The sequence below is a fragment of the Falco punctatus genome (assembly GCF_963210335.1).
Source record: "Falco punctatus genome assembly, chromosome: 4".
Lineage (NCBI taxonomy): Eukaryota > Metazoa > Chordata > Aves > Falconiformes > Falconidae > Falco > Falco punctatus.
The window spans coordinates 85,537,299-85,561,196 of NC_137583.1; the positions used below are offsets into that span (position 1 = coordinate 85,537,299).

Below are 23,898 nucleotides of genomic sequence, written 5' to 3' on the forward strand. Positions count from 1 at the left end.
CCGGCAGCCCCCCGGGGGGTTGGGGACTCCCCTCCTTGAAGGACAGGCCGGGGGGGTGCTGCTGGGGCCCCCCTCCCCCGGCAGGACATGCCGGGGGGGCGCTGCGCCCAGGCTCCCCTGACGCGGCACCAGGCCGCACCGCCCTCCTCAGTAGGCCCCAGCCGGCCTTGATGCTAACGCAGCCCAGCTCACACACCGGAATGAAAAAACCCCAACCAACCAAAAAAAAAAAAAAAAAAAAAACCCAAACAAGAAAAAATCCCCAACCCCTCCCTCAAAATCTTCTCTTTTCTTCCTAAAAAAAGCCCGCCCCGCCGCGCGGCGCGGTGACGTCACGGGCTGCCGCTGTTGTGCGACGTGGCCTTCAGCCGGCAGCGCAGGCGGTGAGGGTCCCTGAGGGGACGGGGCTGAGGGACCGCAAGGCCGGGGGGGGGAAGGGGTGTGTGGGGGTCCCTAGCCCTCCCCCCCGGGTGGGGGGAGCCCTTGGAGTGAGGCCGTCCCGAGGCGCGGGGCGCTGGGCGGGCCGGGTGTCGCGGGGAGGGGGCCTGGTGTCGCGGGGAGGGGGCCTGGCGCTGAGGGATCCCCAGCTCGGGGGGCCGTGGTGGTCGCGACCCGGTGTCCTGCCGGGGTGGCGGCGCTGGCAGGCGCTTGCGTTGGGAACGAGAACAGGCCGTGGTGTGTCTTTTTCAAAAAAGCAAGTTTGGGCTTGGGGGTGCGTGTGTCTTGAAACGGGTGGGTTTGGGCTATTCGGATGCCTTCAGTAGTGCTCTCAGAAACCGGCGTGGGGCATCGGCTGAAAGCAAACCGTGATGGAGCTGCTGTTTTCTCCTTTTATGCTGAAAGGCATAATTTTTCATATTTTTGCAGGCAGGCATAGGTCCTCGTGTCTATCTACTGATAGAGAGTCTTTATTTTCTGTAAAGTGCACGTATCTGTTAAATTCCAGTTAGGTTGGAATACGGTATTTTTTAGTTATTTTTAGTTATCATAAGTCTTTACAAATTTTGTTGGTAACTGACAATCTTTATTTTCTGTAAAGTGGACGTATCTGTTAACTTCAAATGTGGTATTCCAATCTAACTGGACTTTATCTTAAGTCTACAAATATTTTTGGTAACTGACAGTGTCTTTTTTTTCTGTAAAGTGGACGTATCTGTTAAAGTCCAGGTAGGTTGGAATACCACATCTGAAGTTATCTTAAGTGTTTACAAACTTTGTTGGTAGCTGCTGCTTCTGCTTGTGTAATTAAAAAAAATCTGTCTTTCAGTATATATATGGTGCCACCAATACCAAATCTATCTTTGCAGGTAATCATGGATCAGGTAATGCAATTCGTGGAACCCAGCCGTCAGTTTGTAAAAGACTCCATACGACTGGTTAAAAGATGCACCAAGCCTGACAGGAAAGGTAAAGCACACAAAAAAAACCCAGAACACAATCCTTGTTTCATCTTATATCTCTACCATGTATCTTTTCCACATGTGACTTACGTTGATTCATTTCTCAGCTGAACGTGTCTCAGCTTCCCATATGAGATTTAAACTTGAGCAGCTGTTCAAATATTAATGGACTTATGGTTCTGTATATAATAAAGTCAAGTGTATCCTTTTCTGGTGTTTACATAGGTGCGTGAGCGGTACTAAAACTCACCTTATGAAATAGGCTAAGTAGCTGAAATTAATGACTTTGAGATGGACAAGTAATAATTTTCATGCGTTAGGTAAACTGATCTGAGAAGAACTTTTGTGCACTTTGAAAAGAGAAATGCAATGATCAGGTTTGACTGATTGCTGTCAACTTGAGGAAAATTCTGGAGGAAGCTGCTTGTTACGTGACCTTGGAGGATACACTTCATTTTAGGAGACTCAAAAGGAGCTAGGATTTCTTTTTGCAGTGCCCATTCAGTACTTCTCAGTTGTCAGCAACTGTCTGATTGAAAGAACTGTGTTGTTTAAAAGAGAAGGTTTGGGGAATTTTCGAAAGGCATTAGAGAAGCTGTAACCATAACCAGAATGCACCTGGTTGTCCATAATGGTAGTAGTTATGATGCTTTATTCACGTGCTCAGGATGAAGTTTACTGACATCTTTTGAGATCGGTGAGGCACTTCATTGTCAGACTGGCAGGGTTCTGAGGGGCTGTCGACCTTAGTCCACTTTGTGGTTGCTGTCTTAAAATAGTTGAGCATACCACTGAAGTAGTCTATTTTTACGGGGTCTTCCTGTCTTCCTGTGACAGACGTAATGCAGCTTTTCCATTTTTGATACTGTATTGGGGATTATGAAGGAAAAGTAATGGAATACAAGTTACAAATTTTTATGGACTGTGGGTATTTCTGATTCTGCTCATTGTTTAAAAAAATTGAGATCAGCCATGCTGTGTGGAAAGCAGCATCTTCTCTCTTAAAATCTCATCTGTCTTCTGAAAAAGTGTGTTTGTTTCTCAATGTCAGTGCAGTTTGCTTTTGAACTGCTTCCTGTGTTAACAGTACCATTTTCCAAAAAGAGATCTCTCCTTTGGTCACTGTGGTGCACATCTCCTGTATGCCATATTTTTGGGGTTTGCAGAGTTCCAGAAGATTGCCATGGCAACAGCAATAGGCTTTGCGATAATGGGATTTATTGGTTTCTTTGTCAAACTGATCCATATCCCAATCAACAACATCATTGTGTAAGTAAATATGACCTTCAGTTTCATTACATTTAACTCCTGTTTTTACCTGTTCAATTTTAAATGGAGGATGTTAGTGAGCCCTGCAGGATCCACTTTGCTTTATTATCTGTGTATTTCACGTGTTAGCGTAATACAACAGGTATTACACGATTCAAAGGACTTGATCAGGAGTAGGTTGTTCATTTAGAATGCTGCAAAATAGTAGATCCATAGTTCTTCAGGGGTTTTTTTTTGAGTGTTCTGTTTAAAAACTGAACATCAAATACTTTTATTTCTAGTTCCTCGGTGTGTGTTTGACCATAGAACATTTACCTTTATTTGGATCTTATGTGCTCTTTACTGTTTCCAGTTTATAATTTGGGTATCCAAAGTAAAAGTACGGGTGGTAAGATAGAGAACACTGGGTGAGTGTGCTGGAGGGTAACAGGGCATGGAACAAAGTTGGTCTTGTTTTGTTTACTGAGTGCTAGATGTGTTTGAAACTTTGTTTTACGTGTAACTGCATTCTGTAAAATACCTTTTGGAATTAACGTTGCAGCATAAAAAACCTGACCCTTAAGTTGACTGGCAGCTGCAGTACTGACACATTAACGCTACCGATTAAAACAACGCAGATTCTCCAGAGCTGATGCAATCCCTTTTCTAGCACTGGAAGAGGTTAAATGCTATTCTGTGACTGTGACTCGTGGCTTGCTTAGACCTGTAAGAGTGGTCCTCTAGGCAAGGAGAAGCCTTTGAAAATAGGAGATAAGCTGCAAGGGTAGTAATGTTTGTGCTAACAAGGCAACGGTGGGAGAATAAATTAGACTTCAGATGGGATCACTTCATCATACCTGATTAGTTGAAACTGATTACTTTGTTCTCTCAACAGAGGTGGCTGAATATTCATTGTGAAGAACAAGACGTTATGACACTTGCTGCAAGGATTTCACAGCTTTAACTTGTTTGCTATTAAACAAGCTCAGTTTGGGTTTTCAAACACTCTTGTCATCTTATTCCTCTTCTGAAGGGTATGCGAACATACCTGTCTACATTACAGGTTTTTGGGTTTTTTTAGTAGAATATTTTAGTTGTTTTGGTTTAAGGCTTTGTCCAGTAGGGTATTGAAAACCTCCAAGGGTGACAACAGTACAGTCTCTTTACAGAAGCTGTTCCAGTGCTTAATTTACTGCTTAGTAAACAGCATAGTTCCAGAAAAAGTAGACAGAAAGAAAACATCATTACTGTATCCTCTCAAGCGGTGATTTAAAAGTTTATCAGCTAGAATCCTCATAACTAATTTCTGGAATCACCATCATTACCCCTAATTCCTTTCTGCATTTGGAAGTCCTGTTAGGTTGTATTATGTACCTGACTGGAAAAAAACCTTCCTCAAATAAAGGAACTTGCATTGGCAGTCCTTATTCTGATGGCATAATTAAGAAAGCCAAACTTACCTGGTTATTGAGGTACACAGTTTGAGGTTAATGTAGTTGTTAGAGACACTAGGCAGTCCTTCCGCTAAGCGACAACTGGCTCGTGCTGTTGGATAGGATACACACCTGTTTGGGGTGCTGGTTCTTTAAGACAACTCCATGTAGAATAAAGGGCTCAGCATTTGTTGACCTGGAAGTTTCCATTATGAAATGATTGAGTATTTTGATTTTAAATACTAAGCCTGCAGAAACTCTGGTAGATTAAATGCTCTTTCTCCTCAGATTGAGATTAAGAGATTTATATTTCACTCCAAACAACTTCTTGTAAGCATCTGGTATTTGCAGAAGTTACAATGCTAGTTCTATTACAGACTGAAAGCACTTAATACTGGGAAATTGGATATTGGTACTAGAGCAAAACTGAAGCTTCTTCAGGACACAAACTTGTTTCCTAAGTAGAAATGTTCAGTTACTACTCTTGAGAAACCTTCACCAGCGCCTACATGTGTTACAAACCAGGACAGGAAAATGAGATTAACTACTCTTAGTGCTATCACAGTTATACTGTGTGCAGCAGTGTACTGTATTTCCTTTTGGTAAAAGGGGAAGAAAGGGGAAGAAATAGTTCAGTGTTGGAATAAAATACTTTGCAAAAATAGTCTGAGCTAACCATAGAGAAGCAGTATTGGGTGTCCTGATTAAGCAATGTGAGGTTCCAGAGTGAAATACTCATTTATTGCTACTGATCTTGATTTGATTTCAAGTGACTTTTATTTCAGACTTGTTTTCTGTCCAGTACGTAAAACCAGTGCCTGCTTGTGTCTTTTGGAACAGCTTTATTGTCTTAATTCTGTGAAATTTTGCAGTAATATGAGTCAGATCAGAAGAGGCAGCTGTAGCTGATTATATTTTGATAGCCATTGTCCACAGCAAAGGCTTGTCTGTCTCAATGGTCACAATCCCAGAGTCATCGTAGGTGTTGGAAGTACTGACGAGTGTTCCAAACTTCAGCACCTGGTTAGCTAGGAAAAACCAAGAAGAGACTTAGTGGTAGTCCTGAAACAAATGCATTGATGTGCATCTATTGTAAAGACTGCTGCTCCCACAAAGGAAAAAAAAACAGCTGAGTAAATCAAACACAGATAAACAACATCTAAAATAGCTATGTTTAATATTAATTAGAAGGCTTGTGTGAACTATCTGATGACCTGTAGAAGGGAATAAATTAATACTTAATCCCCAAATTAGCATTTTGAGTTTAGAGCAGATTATTACAAAAGCAGATTGTTGAATATTCCCCAGAGTTTCACATCTGGAAACTTGAGTTTCATGAGCATCAGCTCAAGTACCAGTGCTAGACAAGGTATTTAAAGTAACATGAGGCAGAGGATCTTACTGTAGGTCCAAATATGGGATTTGCTTCAACTCGGCAGAAAGCCTGTAATCTCTTAAAACGGGAACAGTTCTAGAGCAAAGGTCACAGTTAAAAGAGGTATTATTTAACAGTTTTTGCTTTGAAGTGAGTTGCATCTTTTCTTTGGTTGCGTACCTAGTGAGGTAGGTGTCTATGTGCATTAGAAACCAAGCAGTGTTGCTCTAACAAATAGCTAATGTGAATTTTAGGAGATTTAACCCATCTAACAGTTGTAATGATAGTTCTGAAACTTCCATGACATTTTAAACAACTGTTCTGTGTTGTTTTAGCTGATGTGTTTTAAGGGTTACGTAGACTTTTAGAAGCTGAAACCAAAGATGCAAGCTGCCCCTAAACAAAAAAAACCCAAATGCAGTTTATCTTCAACTTCCTCGCTTTTGGAGATGGCATTGCTTGCATTTTGCGAATGTATGAACTTCCCCAAAGGCACTTGTAAGACTAGTCAGTTCTGTGTTAGTCCTTGCTCATATAAAGGTTCAGAGCAAGAATGCTGAGACTGTTCTTCGTTTTAGTCTGTAAAACAAGCCAAATGACAGCTCTTCTTCACTGGTGACAGAGTTACAATTCCATGGGGGATACAAGGAGAGCTGCAGCTGGGGAGAATTGTTCAGGCAGATCAGTGAGTCTGTGTGGCCTGTCAGAGTTGCCAAATCATGTGTTAATATTGAAGGAGGAATCCTCTGGATTTGTTATCAAGTAGCCCACTGCAAACAGAGATCTCCCTGTGATCAAGTGTGCAAAACAACATGTTAAGCTATGTTTTGTGACTTGCATAGGAAACAAATATTCCAGTTGTGGATGCAAACATGGGCGATAGTAAATGTAGGTGTGGTAACGTATTACAGTGCATGTTAGACTGTCTGCACGGAAGGAATTGATCCTGCCAGGCTGTATGGCTTGACAATGAGAGACAGTCTGACAAAAGGCAGGGCATATACAATGTGGTTCAGTGTCTCTTCTGCCAAATCTGCATTTGTTGCTACTTGCTCCTGCTCTCACTCTTCTATTTAGCCTGAAACAAACTGAAGACAAGGTTTCAGCTGCTAGCTGTGTCTGGGTGGAATGAGAGCAACACCTGAGTTTCACTACTGATTTAAATAGAAGAGTCCTGCCATTTGAATCTCTCATGAGTTTGGAGCATAACTGCAATGCAGTGCAGAAGTTCAGCAAAGGCTGGGAGGTGGGGGGGTAGGGGAAGTACTGTACTACATCAATTATGTCCCTAAAATGAAGGTGCTCAATTCTACCAGGGTAATTTTGGACACACACGCATGCGCTAGTGTTAGGCAGGCTCCTAGACAAATGCTAGGACAAATGAGTTTTGGTGTTTGCCTCTGGAAGGGACAGCGGAGGCTGATGGGGTTACACCTTGCCAGAAGCTGATGCGCTGGACTGAGTTGCCAGAGAACCCAGATTTCACCCTTTGCAGGCAAACAGGTTATTTAGTGAAGGTGAGGTAACGTGCAGGCAGAATTCCCTGTATAAAAGTCTCCCAAAATACTGCGTTAAGTGTCATGGTCAAGTTATAAATCTTTCCAGTCAGTTTTCTAAGTAGGAAAGAACCTGAAATAGTTTAAAATATTTGCCAACACACAAATTACCCATTTTTGGTTGCTGTATGTTGGAGCTTGAAGGTGATGGTGGGGAGGAAGAACTTAGTGGATCAACTGTTCTGTATAAACCCACTCATTTAGTATCATTTATCACTTCTTGCTCAAGAATGTCAGAATAATTCTTACTGTTTCAGCTTTGCATATGAAATAATGGCTCTGTAGAAGGCAAGAATTAAGAACAACATGGCAGCTTAATGAAACAAAATCTAAAGCAGTATTTTTTCATGCATAAAATTAAGTAAAAATGGGAGCCTTTTTTTTTTCTTGAAATAAAAAGTTCTTGCCCACTAGATGGAGCCTTTTATCTTTCTCCACCAGATTTTCTTTGTGCAAGGGATCATAGTTTGAAGTGAAAAAATGCGAAACCTATAAAACAGTACTGCTGATTCATAGGGCTCAAATGGACCAGTTCCAAGTACTTGGTTTCACAACCAGCCAACATTTCAACTAACATAATTAAAAATGCATACTTTCCATTCAATAAATGAACAGTAACTAATGTGAAAATCTAGGTTTAAGCCAGTAAAGGAAATAAAAGGATGTGCATACCTACTGCTTCTAGGAAAACTTCCTGCTGTGTCATGCATTATGATGTGAAGTTTGCAAGGTCAAAGAAGTGGGAAGTTTTATCAGTTCATGCCTGATACGTTCCCTTTTTTTAAATGGTTTTCAGTCTCTTGTTAAGACCTAGCAAGAGCTTATGTCTTGGGGGGAAAAAAAAGAACTACTACCAAAAAACCCCAAGCCATTCTCACTATTGAGATTATTTTTCTGAAGTGCATTCCAAGGAAAACAACCTTTTTATTTTCTAATATTCAGTATAGTTTTGTATAGTACCAAAAATTGTTTGAATAAAGGATTTCACATAGTGATTTTATTTTTTAAATCTAAATTTCAAAAACCCTAGGATTTTTAGATTTCTGTAATTGAAAGAAATTTTATTTTGGATCACTGAGAATTTTAGACAAACAGTAGTTTTATTTTTTTCAATGAGAATCTGCCCTTTTCTAGCAGTGTTAAGACATTTTTATTCCTCTGAAACTTTGCCTATTGCTTTGGTTCAAATCAAACCATGTTTACTGGCAGCAGACTGTTGATGAGAAAAATACTCTACCCAGATTCTCCAGCATAATTATACTATTTCTTATTGCTTTCCGTCTGCAATGACTGTGTGGTTCAGTGGCACTGAGCCTAGGTGGCCATGCCTTCCAGCAAAGCAATGGGGGTCACTGTGCTTATGTGAGAAGGTAAGTAAGTAGTAGTTCTGTGGTGTGGTTTTGAAGTCTGACAGTTCTGGTCTTCAGAACTAAAAGCAAATGCTATTCCTGCTCTTTTTTTTTTTTTTTCTTTTTTTTTTTTTTCTCCCGGTGGTGGGGAGATGAGACGGGATGGGGAGGGGACACATGACAGGACGGTATGACACAGCAACAAAAAAAAACACCAAAACAAGCTCAAAACAAACCGCAAACTCATTATGAGAGATTTTTATGGTCTGCCCTGTTCCTACCAATAACAAAAGATTCTCATTTCTGTCTGATGGATTGCAACGAAGCACTAATTCAGACCTAAATGTGGTCATAGGCAGGGCTTGTTTTGATGTAGTGGAGGAATGTTTTTCTAGCAGTTTTAATTTCGTTTAGCACATGGCTGAATCTGTCAGGGTTTGAAAATGTTGGAAATAATTTAGAGAAGAAATCTGAGGGCTCATAGGTGAGCTTCCCAAAGGAGCGTAATCACAAAGATCATTATTTCTCAGACATCCCTTTTGCTGACCAAATTATATGACAAAGGCGGTCTCATTAACCCTGACTGCGTGTTGCCACTGTCTTATTGCTTGTCTTCTGATACTTCTTTTTTTTTTTTTTAATATATATATATACACACAATTCTAAGGATGCCATGCAGAAATTGTTAATCACAGATCTAAGACATTGAAAACTGATAAATCTCATGGTTGCCGGAATAACATTCAGAAATGTTAATAAAATGCAACGTATAAGTAATGGAGCTATTATAAAAAAAATAAAAAAGTCCAAACCTAAAAATGTAATTTAAAACCTCTTATATTTATCCCTCTACCATGGCTGGGAGATGTATTTTTTCATTGCCTGTACTGGAGAAGAGAGCTCAGCCTTGCTTGCAGTGTGTTCACCGTTGTGCTGCAGGCTTTCAGCCTGGAAGCTGAGATGTCATGGGGACTAACTAACTATACTGGGTCTCGACGTATTAGGTGCCACAGAAATCCTCAGTATCTCTTAATAACTGTACTCATGATCTAGTAGGCTTCGTTGTACTATTTAGGACACTTGAATGTAACCCCAGTCCAGCAGAAGAAAGCTCATATCAAGGTCTCATGTACATTGTATAAGCTGCACTTTAGGAGAGGCACGTATAGAGAAAAAACATCTCCTTAAACATACCATATATGGCAAAAGCAAATGATGTCATTAATTTGAAAGGCTTAATAGAACAAGCAGGCCCTCTGGTTATTCCTACATCTATACCAAAACCACAGCGAAATCTGGACAACCGAGAGAGGTGCTTTTCCCTGCAGTATCTAATGGTCGTGCTGGAAGTGGAGCCTACGAGGTGCAAGTCCTTCCTCACCGAGGAGCTGGAGGAGTGAAGGAAGTGATTTTGGTGTGAGAATGGCAGAACAGTAATGCCTCATGCCTTTTATCTGACGACATGCAGGCAAATAGAAGCTCACAGGAAAGCCCTTGAAGACACAAGCATCCCCACCAGTGTCCCCCTTGATTTCACCAACAAGTCGGGGTTTTACTACTGTTACCACATACGGCTGAGAACAAACCACCGGCACGTGAAGCGTGTCCCACATGGATCCTGCAGTATCTATACTGTGCTTCTTGTCTCAATGACTTCCTGCAATATGCAGAGTCACACCTTGGTGATTTCCACCCCTGAAAACAGGAATAGGTATCAGAATGCAAGCAGATTGCTACTGCTGGCATGGGTGTTTGGAATATAAAAATAATTAATTATTAATTAAAAGCCTTATTATAGTGAATGTAATCCTCTTCCCCCTAGCCAAATACTGCATCAAAATGATAGAAAATTAAGATCAATAAACTGAAACACAAGTTACAGTGAAATATTGAATTACCATTTGGTATCCTATTACAGTTTATCTGGAGAGGATTCCCTGAAGTTCTGTGTTGGGAGCAAAAATCTGCATTTAAATGGAGATGCATTAGTAACGCATGAGCTAGTACTTTGCAGGTCACCCTGTGTCTGCAGAACAGCAGCATTAATTTTGCTATTTAAAAATAAAAACCAAATAGTTTATAGACTGACTTTTCCTTTCATTCCTCCTAGTTTTACTCTTGTGATTAGACTGACTTCACTGGAGTTAATCTTGATTTACACTGATGGATACAAAGGAAAAAACTGGGTCCTTGATCTCTGTGCAGTGGGAACTGCAAAACTGGAAGTTGCAAATAACAGTAATTTACAATAAAACATGAACTATTTTCAACAGTAACCCAACACAGAAGCACCACAAGGGCTTGCCATGTCTGCTGGGAGGGGACGGGCTGGCCTGCCATGGCACAGGTCACCTCAGGGCTGAGGGGAGTGCTGAATAAGCCGAGAGTGCACGGGGCAGGGCATGGGGCAATTTTTACAACTATTGTAACTTTTGGTACCTGGTTTTGTAGCACAGAACAGTGGGTTTGTAAGCTCAGCAGACTGGTACGAGAGGGCTCACGAAGGCACGGAGAGGATACGGGGCGAAGGGGAGCCAGCAGGCAGGTTATCCCACTGGCTCTAGTGCTGGCAAAGGCAGGCTCTGGGCTGCCTGGCCCCACTTTGGTGGCAATTTGGGAGGTGACAACACAAGCACTGGCTGTCAAGGCTTAACAATTTCATTTTAAAAGAGAGAAAAATTATGTTAACAGAACTGTGTGTTCTGCCCTGGAGAGAAACCACCTATGCTGGGTGAGCCTTCAGAAGTGCAAATGGATGTCAGAAGTTTTCACATTTATTTCCAGCACACATATTTTTTCCAGCTTTGTAATCACGGTGGGACTGTAAGAATAGCTCAGACTCCTCCTGTCACATCACCTGCTTGTGGCAATTTAAAGTGAGAAGCTGATAAAAATGATGCTAAAAAATAGAGTGCTTTCTACATTAATGTCTCTTCTGCTACTACTGCTTCTCCAAAAGCAACAAGAATCATTAACTGCAGGAAGTTTCTATGGCTAGTAGTAGCATCGTAGCACTACTAACAAGACGTACACCAGTGCTTGCTCAAAATCACTTTGGCCTCTTAAAAGTGGTCCGGAACGTCTGACATGGATATACTGTTTGCAGTAGTGCCTTTCTAGACTAGATATGATAAAGCTGTACCAATACTACAATAGCAGACGTGATTTACCAAAAATTTAAGTATAAAGCAAGTCGGGGAACTAGCTGGTCTGGAAGCAGTTTTTTCTTTTCACTAAGCTAATAGCAAAGTCAGGCTATGAACTAATTTACAGAATTTAGTTTAGCCAGTAAGAAGCAGAGTGCTTACTTCATTTTTTTATGCTTTCCAGTAAGTTTGTGTAATGTTTATCAAACTACCTACAACTCTGAGGGGCTGTATAAGTGACAGGTACTATTAATAATACCGTTAGAGCAGTGAAGAAACAGCTGCAGAAAGAAAATACAGCTTCAGTGTGACAGTCGCTACTGTGGAGATCTCGCATATAATCTAGACACAGTAACTTGTTGCTATTTTGGTCTGTCTCTAGTTCCTGCTGTGAGATAAAGAATGCTATTCTCATGAGAAAAGGGGGCAAGAGCAAGGGGCTGAGCTGCATCAGCTAATGAATTGTTGTATTTCTAAGCTTACCTGTAAGACAATTCATAGTGCACATCATCCTATCATGTTTCCATGATTTAGAGACGTTACTTAGTCACACAAAGCTGAGGATGGCAACCTGGTATAACACTGAAACCCAAGATTAGCTAAAAACAATGGCATTCTGTCTTGGCATTTAGGTCTGAAGCTCTGGTTTGACATGACAGCAAAGAACCTAAAAATACTCGTTATTTTGAAAGCTGCTACACAGCCAAGTTGATATGATGCATCTAAGGGTGAAATCTACTAAATTTGTTCCAAATGATCCTAGCAAATGACCACCCACAGTGCTGCAGAAAGGAGCGAAATTCCCCCTGCGTTCCTTGTGATTGGGCTGTTGGAGGCAGGGAAGAGAGCCAGGGAAAGAGAAAGGAGAGGCAACATTTCCCTGTCCCAAATCTCAGGGCTAGCAGGCTACAGCCATGTACTCAGGCTTCAAACAACTTGGCACCAGAAAGCTTTCCAACGCAACCGGATCCAGGACTGACCTTGATCAGCATCTTGCCTCTAGCTACAGTCATTTCCCAGCACTTCATATAAAGATGAAAAAAACACCCCTCACAGAAACCTATCCTTCAAGGGGTTTTTAAGTGTGGTATTAGTTAACCAGAACACATATTTAATTATTTTCCTCTTCTGTTCATGGGAATCCTGATAAATGCTGTCACATTTAGATTCATAAATTCACAAGAAGAGGTAGTGAAAGAGGATTTTAAAACACATGCATAATACAAGTCTTCCAGCTTCCATCTGGTACTGTTGTTCCCATGGTTTACAAAAATGGGCAGATACAATGATTATTCCTGTAACATTCAAGCCGGGCCTGTAGCTGAAATACAGGTATGTGGATATTTGCTCAGTAAATACCTACACAGCGTGGGTGAAATGGGGATCTCGCTCATCTGCACCACGGAGAACAGCAGCGCTGCCATAAACACTGCACAGCGGTCCCAGCCAACCTCTGCTGCTGCCCACCGGTGCGTGGGAAGAGTCCCCAGCATCGAGTCTGCCATTGAATTCAGCACTGCTCTGCTTCCTTCCACTGCAGTGGGGATGTGATTTTCCTAAGGGAGCTGATCTAAAGCCAGTCTCTAGCCAGCCCTGAAAAATAAATCTAAGCAGGCTAGCTTCTCCATCTTATCACTGCTGCCAGCGCTAGCTCGGCTCCACATCCAGAGTCCTGTTCTACGGCACAAGTTGCTCTGTCACTGGGCTACAGTGCCAACACTAAATTAATCTGACAAAGCTCTGTGAAGGCTCCATCCTTAACTCCAGCTTCTGCCATGTTTTGGAGGGGCAGGACGCAGAGCAGAGCAGCCGAAGGGTAGCGGGCTGGAACCAGTATGTGTGGCAGAACAAAGGTGGCTGTATACAACACTCCAGGTTACAATAGTGAAGATCAAAGCAGATCTTCTGAACTCTGGGAGGGGTTCAACATACTGCAGACTTTAACCCTTCCCTCCCATGTCCAGCCCCTACCAGAACGAACCCATCCGTGGCTGCACTGTTCAGACTCCTGGGTGGCCCCCAGGAGCCACATCTGTGCCACAGAACTCCCTGGACCACCGGGTGTAAGAGTTTCTTCCTCCCAGACCTCATGGCAATCAAGTCACCAGACCACACAGGCTATCAAACTCTGCCAGAACAGTGGATCTGGTGCTCAGACTGCTCCTTGGACCACCAGGTCCACCAGCGAACAGCTGCCTTGCCTCTGGGTTGGGTGAAGAAAAAAAAAGCAGCTGATACCTTCTGGTTGCCCTGCCACCCCAAAGCCTGACAGCTGGTTGAACAGTGGCTTGCAGAGGGCAAGGGCATTACCAGCCCTGAAGGTGAGCAGCAGCCCCTCTTAGTTACTAGCACTTTATTACAAATCACCAACTTTAATCAAATTAAATCCCTGACAATTTTATTATGCAAGCTTTAATAGCGAACGGCACCATTTCCTAAAAGAGTTTTATGGAAATATGATATTACATTTACATGGAAAAATGAAAAGAACAAACTAGAATATTAATCCTTATGCACAAAAGGTATCATCAATAAAGCAGCTGTGCTTTTGTCTAAAACATTTCTCTGGAAGCGGGTAATTATTATTTAAAAAACCCACACTGATCTGCTCCTGACAGCTCACAAGGTACATGTTCATCTACTTGCTCTCCCTGACAGCTGATCTATTCTGAGCACAGGTGACTAACTAATAAAGTCTATTATACTTCTAATAGAAAAGTAATTCCATTTATCTTTACCCTCCCTAGCAGCACTGCTCCCTTTCACCGCGTTGGGGTGGGATGCTGTAAGAGGTTTCTAAAATGTGGTTATTTTCACTCCTACAGTTGCTCTGCGTTACTTAGAATTTTAGATTGCTCTGCTTTCTTCAGGAAAAACAATTAGACACAGATCATATCACCCTGAGGATGAAGTAAAAGCAATTATTTCTGTTACAAAATGTCCCCCTAGATCTGCATGTGAATAACTAAGCTTTCTGTTTTTTAATTTTATTACTTTGTCTTTCTGTTAACAAATAATTAATATGATTACTAATATCCTATGTACTTCTAATGCCTATATTACTTCAATTATAAAGCCACTACTGATGCTTATTAATTCTATTCCATTTGTCTTCAAACTTGCATGGTAAACTTACATTTGTTGACATTCATGAAGCTGCAGTCCTTCCACATTCGCTCACAGGAATCCAGCAGTTTATTTGCTGCAACCCCTGAGACAGAACGTGAAATTCAACAGGAGACTGCAAACCACACTGGTTTTAGTTCAGAGTTGCTCAATTGGATTAGATGGCTCTCCCTGTCCTCCAAAAAATAAAGGAGTTTTTTGAAGTAGTGTTGCCTGCTGTGTCTTTCAATCTTCCTTCTTTCCAAGTCAGCATTTAAAAAAAAAAAAATTCCAACAAAAAATGTAACGTATGACACAGCAAAGGCTATTTTTGATAGTAATACCCGCTTTGTCCACCATTAGAGCACTTTGCCCCAGGAAGGACACAGGAATAGTACCTGCTATGTGTATGAATTGTAAGTCAGTGCATATGGCTCATTTTAAACTTCTTGTCTGTTTGCTTCTGCGGTCTTTTTTTGGATGCAACATTCAGATTTGTTGTCAATGCTGTTGAACGCAAACAGCTTCTATATAATATTTGTCCCCGAAATCAAAAAAGGGAGATTGATTATTAAAGACAAGAATAAAGTCTCATCAACTGTCAAAGACTTTATTCGAGTGGAAAACTAGCTACTGAGGATCCTATAGTTGGTTTTGCACTCTGGAAAAGTCCGAATGATTTCAAGTAATGATTTCCAATATGAACAACGCTCTTCATGTTGGTGCGCTTCCTCCTCCTGACCTTTGGAAAGTCTCGCCCCCCGCCCCTGCTTTTTGCAAAGTGGCTAGTGGTTCATACTCTCCATTCGGAAACATGTCATGCGTCCCCAGGCCCTGTGACTGTTAAGGATTAAATGGTTTGGGGGATGTTTTCTTCTGCTTCTTCTCCTCCAGGGAACTGCTTAAGCAGGGCTCTGCCATGCGTTTTGCCTGGGCTGAGCGGCATTAAAGGCTTCAGGCATTAATCACGCAGCACCGTGTCTGGCATGGCCCAGCCCAGGTGATGTAGGCTCTTGACCCTCAAAGGCAGAGGCCGAACGCACCGCTAAATCAATGTAGTGCTACATGGTGCAGTCAAAGACATTAAAGTTTTAAGAGTGCGATTGATTATATGTAGTTCAACTTTCAAACACATTGGTCGAGATGGATTGCAACAGTCACACCGTGGCACAGTGATGCATGTCAGCAGGCTCTCCCTTTTACTGTATGGGGGACTTGACATTGGCTTTTAACCTACCGATAAACCACCCCGAACACATTGCAAGAACTGGGAAGGAAAAGGAATTACAAATCCGGTAGCTGCATGTAAAATAAAGGACTAAGCCCACTACATTACAGCTTGTCTACTCCTGCCAACACCACCTAATTTCTTGCACTTGAGGCTGAAAAACCATGATGGCTGCAATCACCAAGTAAGGAAATACATCCTCAAACAGCCTCTCTTTTTAGGCTATCGGGAGCTTCCATAAAGTAAATCCAATTTATAGCCTGGGATGTTCCTTACCACACCTGAAGTTACTGTCATCTTCAAACACTTGCCATTCCTCACTAATTATCAGTGTCTGAGGGGTACTGTAGGAGAAACATTCCCATCAACAGCTAAGGAAGCCACCTGTCTGAAACACAAAATCAAACTTATTAAATATGACTGGATCTTATTTGACAGTGCTTTTCCCATCCTCACCATTTGGCGTACTCAACATTTTCCACTCTTTCTTGTCATGTAGTCACTTCACAAATTCTACACAAGTAGAATTTCACAGATGTTAATTATCTAACTGATTCTCTAAAATCACCAGATGTGAAATACTTTTTTATTTTGCAAATAGGGAAGATTTTACTGAAAGCAAAAACATCTCAGAGGAAAAGCAGACTTTGCAAAAAATCACTTTTTAAGTGATTTTTTTTTAAAGAAATTAAAACATTTCTGTTAGTTCTAGAAACAGTGATAGCAGCTTAAGTTCCTTTTAAGTTTACATCTTTCTTGAAAGTATCTGAAGGATGAAAAAATAACACTGTAAAAGGTTTCTGATTAACCTGTCACCTACAGCAGACTAATGCAACTTTTTAGAGGTGTGCTGTAAGTGTTAGAAAAGGAAGTAAGTACAGTTAAAACAGATAAGAGTATGAGCGAGTATCTCTTTATCCTGGGGGAAGAATCATAGGTTTATCTCCTTTGTTGTTTCTAAACTTATTTTAACTAGGTATCTTTGCTTAAAATTGAAAAAAATCCCAATGTGAATTTCTACTTTCAGATAAGGCAGATCAATAATAAAGCACATAGTATTTCCAAATTATAAAAATTCATTTAACTACCGCTGTGGGATTCTCTACCAGTAGTTTCAACAAGTGTGCTGCATAGTGCGTTAGAAGATGGATGTATCTATGACTAATGCTCATCAGAAAAATTTAATATAGCTATAACCCTTTCATTTGAATTCTTCTATGTTCTGCTATCCTAAATGTTCTGCAATACCCAGATTTTAAAAAAAAACAATTATAAAAAAATCTGATGTCTACATGCTTACAAAGCAAGCAGAAGTACCTGAGAATATATTGGCACATCTAAAGATTAATCCTGGAATATTCCAGTCAGAGTAGACACTTTACATAATTAGCCAAATGCAGAAGTCTCAAAGCAAGCAAGACCTATAAGTCTATTTCACCTCTTGAAAGATGTGTAGCTAGGCATATACTCCTCCTAGTATCCTAACTTTAGGACTATATCACTGCCTATTGCTACAAGACCTCCACTGATATGGAAGAGGCCAGTGTATCTCCGAGATAGCCCTCAAAACCTAGAGACGCCTTGTGCAAGCTTTGGACCCAACATCAGGCTTGGTGATGACTGAACGATTACATCTATTTTGTAATTTAAGGCATGGTCACCTATCAAAATGTATGTCTGTTACGGAATAGGCAGCACTGCTCTTCTAGAAACAGGCAGGCTTGTTTTAAGACCATCAAAATAATACCACATGCCCGCCCACTACAATGCAGACTTCACGAGACCAAGGGAAGCACTTTGCAATTATCCTCAAAATCAGCCAGGAAGAAAGTCTTGAGAAGAGCTTAAACCTTACTGGAGGGTGGGTTTAGAGAACACCAAGATAAACATCAGAAAAATATTTCCAGGAGGAGCAGGAGAACCTTGCAGGGTCTGTACAGAACTGATGCAGATGAGCCCCGCAGCAGTGAGGGCAGCACACGGCGAGAGGTTTGTCTTGTCAAGTGCCAGAGTGAAACCTGGATGACACAGATTTTGAAGTGCACGGCTCATTTACAGGTACATAAGCAGAAAAGAAAGCAATAAAGTGTCAAACCTAAAGGCTGTGAGCAAAAATGTAGTTATATGATTTCTAACATCAGCAGCAGCCAGATGGATAAATCTCCGCATGCTGCTTTGAAAGGGTACCCATAAATAGCATAGGATTTCTCCGGCAACACATGGGATCTGTAAGGAAGGCCAGAATACTGCAGAAAGCTCTTCCTCAAATCCACCTGAAGTCAGTCAGCCATAAAGGATGCGTTACAGATGTTAGACACACAAACTATACTGGAAGCAGGCTGAGGAGCTTGAAAACAATGCTGCAGAACAGAAAAACTCCCTCAGAGCTCTCATCTTGAGAGAGGGAAGGAACGCTACCAAAGATTTAAACAGCAGAAAAACTATCCCTTGGAAAGCTGGCCTTGCTATAGCACTCCAAACTCACTAAACTTGCGGTTTGCTGGCTAACCTCTGTTGCCCACAGGTAAACACTCCTGTTAAGAAGTTTTGTTCCCTCTCTTGGATCATGGACTTCAAAAGTCAGGGGATGCTGAACGCAACACTGAGAGAACTGTAATTTGCAGAAGACAGAATGGACAATATCATTGATGTAGCGTAATGAGCCATTTCCCTCCTCCCTACTGTGATTAATGGTGTGGACAGGAGGTCTGCGCGCTGAGCTGATACCACGATCCTGGCCCTGGAGGCATGCCCTATATATAGCGCTGTGTGAATACATGCATGAGAGATTGGCAGGCAGAAGCAGCTCTGGGAGCCTTTGTTATTGTCCAGTTTACTCTTTCCCGAGTTCCTCCAGCTTGCACAATCTGTGTAGCCTCTGGGAAGGCAGCTTTAGAATTGGCTTACTTGATGGAAAAAGCTGCTCTTCTTGATGCATATGATGCAAAGTAATGTGACAGTGATTGACGGCTAAGGGGGAACAGGAGAGGAAAATGAGTTAAGTCGGGGTACTGTGCGAAGAAGCAGAAGTGAGAAGGCAAAAAAAAGGAAAAGTTCTCATGACTACAGCACGTGTGCAGTGGCAGAGATAAGAGTTGCTGGTTTTTATAATAATAATAATTATTAAAATCAGTTGACACAAGTTTATGATGATATAAATAGTACCACAGTGATTACTGGATGTTTTCCTTCAAAACTTAATCTTCCCCAAATAGAAAACAGTTAATAAGTTTAAGAGTCTGCCAGTCTACTCCCCCTGCACATTTGGCGAACAGGTAAGGTAACGAGAATACAACCCCAGGGGCTGGTCCTGCCCATGCTTCCCCTGACACATTGCTCCTCCTGTCCATGTGAGGAGAGCCTGAGCTCCCTGCCAGCTTCTCATTCCCTTCTCCCTTACACTGTGGAGCCAGTTGCAATTTTTATTGAATAATGCAATTACATTGCAGTGTACCAGGCAAAAATGTGCTGCTGCTTTTGGGCTTTCTTCGTTCAGGTCAAAAGAGAAGAATAAGATGTAATTGATTCCATCAGCCTTTTTTGTATTGAAACAAAAGGTAACACTCGGGGAAACTTCCTTCTGCTAGGAAGATGAGGAACTCAAAATTTGGAGTGTCTCATGTGTTTCCTTTAGGAGATGGCACATGCCCAACAGAGACATCTCATTTTAGTTTATTTTCAGCAGACTGCTAGGTTCTGGACCACTAACGTAAAATGCTGAAGTCTTGGGAAAAAAAAAAAACAACCAAAACAAAACAAACAAAAAATGGAGAAATGATACCAACTTGAAGACACATGTGGCAAAAGTGGACATAGTAAAATGCATCAAGGAGGAAAGAGCTTACTTGAACAAATCCCAGCTGGCTGTTACTCTTAGTGCTGAGGAAAATATCAAATTTCCAGAGCTCTGGGAGACATGCTGGAAACCGCTACTGGTCGCTGCTATTTGGAAGGTTTTACAAGCTCTCATAAGAATATGCGGTGCTTGCGTTCAGCCTAAAGGCACTGCCGTTGTCAGTGAACAGGTTATGCTGGAGTTTTCGTTCTGCTGCATCTGTGCATGCAACTCTGTATAACAGTCATAGGGGACAAGGTTGGGAAATGACATGCACAGCCAGTTGTCTGTCAATATAGAAACCTTTTCTACCAGAACAGAAACCAAATGTTGGAATCTTTTTTATTTTTATTAAATTCTGCTCCTCTACAGGTACTAGCACTGGACCATATGCCACAGCACGCTCAGATTGATGCAGCATTAACACCAGTACTTTAACAAGTTCTGCACGGAACCATAATGGATTTAAAACACCAAACCACCCCCTCAAAGCCCGTTAATTGCTAATGGGACTAATATCAGTGTATGCCCCACTGAAAATCCTGGAACTCCAAACCCTCACACTTTATAGAAGGCTGTAATCCAGAATCGTTGCAAAAGCTCTGCAAGTCCAGATGGGTCGTGATGGGTCAAGCTTTGAACGCACTTCTCGCTTTGAAAACACCTGCTAGATCCCTCTATCATTCCTTAGGGAGATCAGGTTCAAATGGCACAAACCTTCAGGCCGTTTGAGTAGATTCACTGTCATCTTTAGGGTCAACTGCAATTCCAAGACATACGCACACCCATCTTTAGGGTAATTTCATACCTAATTTGGACCTTATCTAGTTAGTCTAGTTCACTGTTCTTTTCTGCAAGCTACAGTTCAGAGAAGTACTAAATCATATGCTTAAGCTAAGTCCACACATATAACACTGATAACAGTCACTGATAACAGAAAAACTTCAGTACCCAGCCTGTGTTGTGCTCAATCGAAGTCCAAAAGATTCCTTTTAAAATCTCCGGCCATATAACATGATGGAAAAAGGACAGAGAAATTTGTAACCTCTCAGAACGACAGCTAGACACATCAGTGCCTTTAATTCTTGATATAAAACCCAAGCAAAACAAGACAAAACTTAGCCTAGCAAAGCCCTTCTCCTTTTAAATTAATCTCTTTATTTATGACCTTAATGATAGTAAGACACATCAATAACACAGTATGAAAACTCCTGTCTTTTCTCCCCAAAGCAGTTTTTCTTACAACAATTATGGTAATTTTTCTTGCCTCTTGATTAAATGAAGGCAGCTTGCTTCACTTAGATATACCTTGCCTGAGCCAAGCTGGCTTTACATTTTGGCATGCATACAAAACCCCCCCAAAACCAAACAAAACCCCCCACAAGAAACCGAAACAACCAAAACCCCTCCAAACCAAAAAAAACCCCTTTGCTAAGAAAGAGCTAGCATGCAAAAACTACGCAATCTTGACATCACGTAGTCTCTTCCATTTTTGTTGCAGCTTGGTTATGAAGGATGAAAGTTCTTTCACTTGTCACATTAAACCAAAACTGGTAACCAAATATACCAAATAAACCAAAAAATAGGGTTTAAGCTGACAACGAGCCAATTTTGGGAACATGTGAAAGTCTGTAGCTGCATTTCAAGGAACGGTACATGCAGGAGTTATCTTCCCCCCAGTCTCCCAAACAAATACCCTTTCCCACCACTGCCCCACCAAAACTAGAGATGTACGTTTAGAAATTCATCCTATGAAATGATCTAGACATTCTGACGGCCACAATTTATCAACATAAATTACTGCACTTCACAGCAAACCTTCCGTCATAAGAAAACACTGTGTGCCCTAAATTGACTGCTGCCCTCTTCAATAATCAGCCTAGTTTTTAAGATCTAGAGATCTGCTGATAAAGGACACCTCAGTGCGTACAGAGACAAAAAAAAATTGAGTTTCATACACATCACTGGAAACGTCCACACACTGCTCCATTAATCTTTAGATTGGGGTCATTTTTCTCTTGAGATGTGGTAATAGATTACTTCTAGAGAAAATGGGGAAGAGCACCCAGACAGGGGCTCGCTGAATACTAAGCAAGCTTGTCTCCTTCCTGCTTGCTTTAATCCTAAAAAGTATCTAATGGCCAAAGCTGCTGTTAACTCTGTGCCGACTGACGCTGATGCAAAAGGTGTGCAGCAGCAGCAGGCTGCCTCTACATCCTCTGGAGTGCCCTGCTGCTGGCACTGCTCTTCTCTCCCTGATCCCAGCCCATCCTGCTGGTGCCACTGCCATCCCCTACCTGCCTGAGGGCTCTTCAAACTCCACATCCAACCCCCTCGGCGTTTCTCTGTCTTTTTGTTTCCTCTGGGAATCAAAATCTGTTCCTTTCTGGAAAAGCACAGGAGAAAGCGGGCAGGCTCTGAACCTTCTGTCTTTTCTCCTGTGGAGATTCAGCCTCTCGGTTACCACAGGTAGGAAAGATTTTCTCTCCCCTCACTCCTCAACCCCTCCAGCTGAGCCTCAGCATGGTCTCAGACCTTCAGCCCTGCATGTTAACGTTTGTTTGGTCCAGGATCTTTAAAACCACATGAGGAAAAACATACCTGAAAGTGCTTTGGAGGGACGTACGGAAGGGAGCGGCCTCATGTTCTTCAGTACCTTTGCCAGTCCTGGTTTTTATAGTATTTCTTCCCACATGGACTGAAAGCTGTGATTACCAGCAGCATACAGAATGCCCATCACTGTGTTTAGGGGCACATTTCACCCCCAGAGCAGAAATCAGGACTGGTAACTGAAATCCATGGAGTTCCTTCAGTGCAGATGACCACGAGCAAAGGCGTGCTACCTTTGCTCATTGGGGTATGGTCCCTTGGCTTTGGAGGATGCCTGCTGGGTTCCTCCTCTTTCGCCATACCTCTGTCATCCTGCAGCCAAGGAGACAGGCTGCCCGGGTGGAAGAGAAGCACCTTGTGCTTCGCCACTGCTCAGTCAGCTGAACTGCCTTGGGGGGCCGCATCTATAGGCACAAACCAAAGCAGCCCAAGGTGCTGCATAGCACGCTGGCACCCAGCCTGCCTCCCGGAGGGCTCGGGAACGCCGGCACAGGCAAGGACAGGCAATTCAGTGCTTTAAGGATATCACTGCTTTGCACCTCTGCAGCCTTCTGGTGTGCTTACAGCCTCTGGAGAGCCTCAAAATAAAGCTCTTCAGATGTATTTCTCTCTCTTCACAGTAACCTCAAAATGCCTTCTGCTGTATAACACAGCATGCACCAGCAATGCTGAGGTCAAAGGGTTTTTTTAGGATATTCACTGCATCTTCCTCCTTCCAAGACATCAATGTAAGCTTTTTTTCTGTATTATTGTCCATACAAGTTTCTCAAGACACATTCAACTTTTAAATGGTGACTTAATGTCTTAAAAGTTTTAGATTCTTCATTATCAGTTAGGAAAATCTACAAAGAGGGTGGCCACATTTTGAATTTTTTGAGCCAGCACAGACTGGACTTGATTGAAAGAGAAGAAAGGTTTTTTCTGTCTTGATTGAGAGAGTGAGTGAAGAAGAAGAAGAAGAGAAATAAATTAAAGTATTACCAGGTACCAGGTAGTCCCATATATAATGGGACAGTATAATACTAACCAATTCTAATACATTCTTTAATGGTCCTGCTCTATTTCTCATTTATTTCAGTCTTGAATCCCTAAATGTCACTTGTCCCGTGGGAGATTATTACAGACCCTCATTGATATTAATGACATCTGCTTCACAGAGTCAGCAACCCCCCAACAGCATGAGACGTTCAGAGCTTTAGAAGGAGCGGTTCTTCCATTATACTTTATCATAGACAATGTGAAATTCTGCCTCTCCACACTCTGGGAACATCACCCCAGTTTCACAGCAGGGATGAGTCCTGTTCATTGTGCCGTTTCTTGCCCTTTAGATGCTACACACCTTATTTTAAAGATCCCTCCCCCCTCCTTTTCAGAGCTTGTGCCAGTCTCACAATTTCATGGAGGGAACTTACTCTCCTTCTTGGGAGAAGCTGCACAAATGAATGATGAAAGTCCTTACTGGAAGCATCTTGCAAAAAAAAAAAAAAAAAACAAAAAAAAACCCACTGAGAAAGAGCTGCCACATATTGGTCCTGCTTGGACACTAAACCATCAACAAAGCAGTTTTTGGCTGCCAGCAATGGTCTTGAGCATCTGGACACAACGCCTTGAGC

General features: G+C 41.9%; 2 protein-coding genes across 5 annotated transcripts in view; one reads left to right on the plus strand and one right to left on the minus strand.

The window, feature by feature from the left end:
• Positions 1–252: 252 nt before the first annotated feature.
• On the plus strand, positions 253–2,673 carry SEC61G (SEC61 translocon subunit gamma; the record flags this gene model as incomplete). The annotated part of the gene is made up of 3 exons (XM_080386135.1): positions 253–383; positions 1,308–1,407; positions 2,567–2,673. Exons 2-3 carry the CDS (start codon positions 1,314–1,316, stop codon positions 2,671–2,673), a joined length of 201 nt encoding a protein of 66 aa, XP_080242261.1. The 5' UTR covers positions 253–383; positions 1,308–1,313.
• Positions 2,674–3,543: 870 nt separating this feature from the next.
• TPK1 (thiamin pyrophosphokinase 1) overlaps positions 3,544–23,898 on the minus strand; it is a 314,750-nt gene continuing 294,395 nt past the window's right edge. For all 4 annotated transcript variants that reach the window (XM_080386111.1, XM_080386108.1, XM_080386110.1 and 1 more), the window contains one exon: positions 3,544–5,109. In XM_080386111.1, coding sequence (XP_080242237.1) covers positions 4,991–5,109 — 119 coding nt within the window. In that variant the 3' untranslated portion in view covers positions 3,544–4,990. The remainder of the gene's footprint in view (positions 5,110–23,898) is intronic.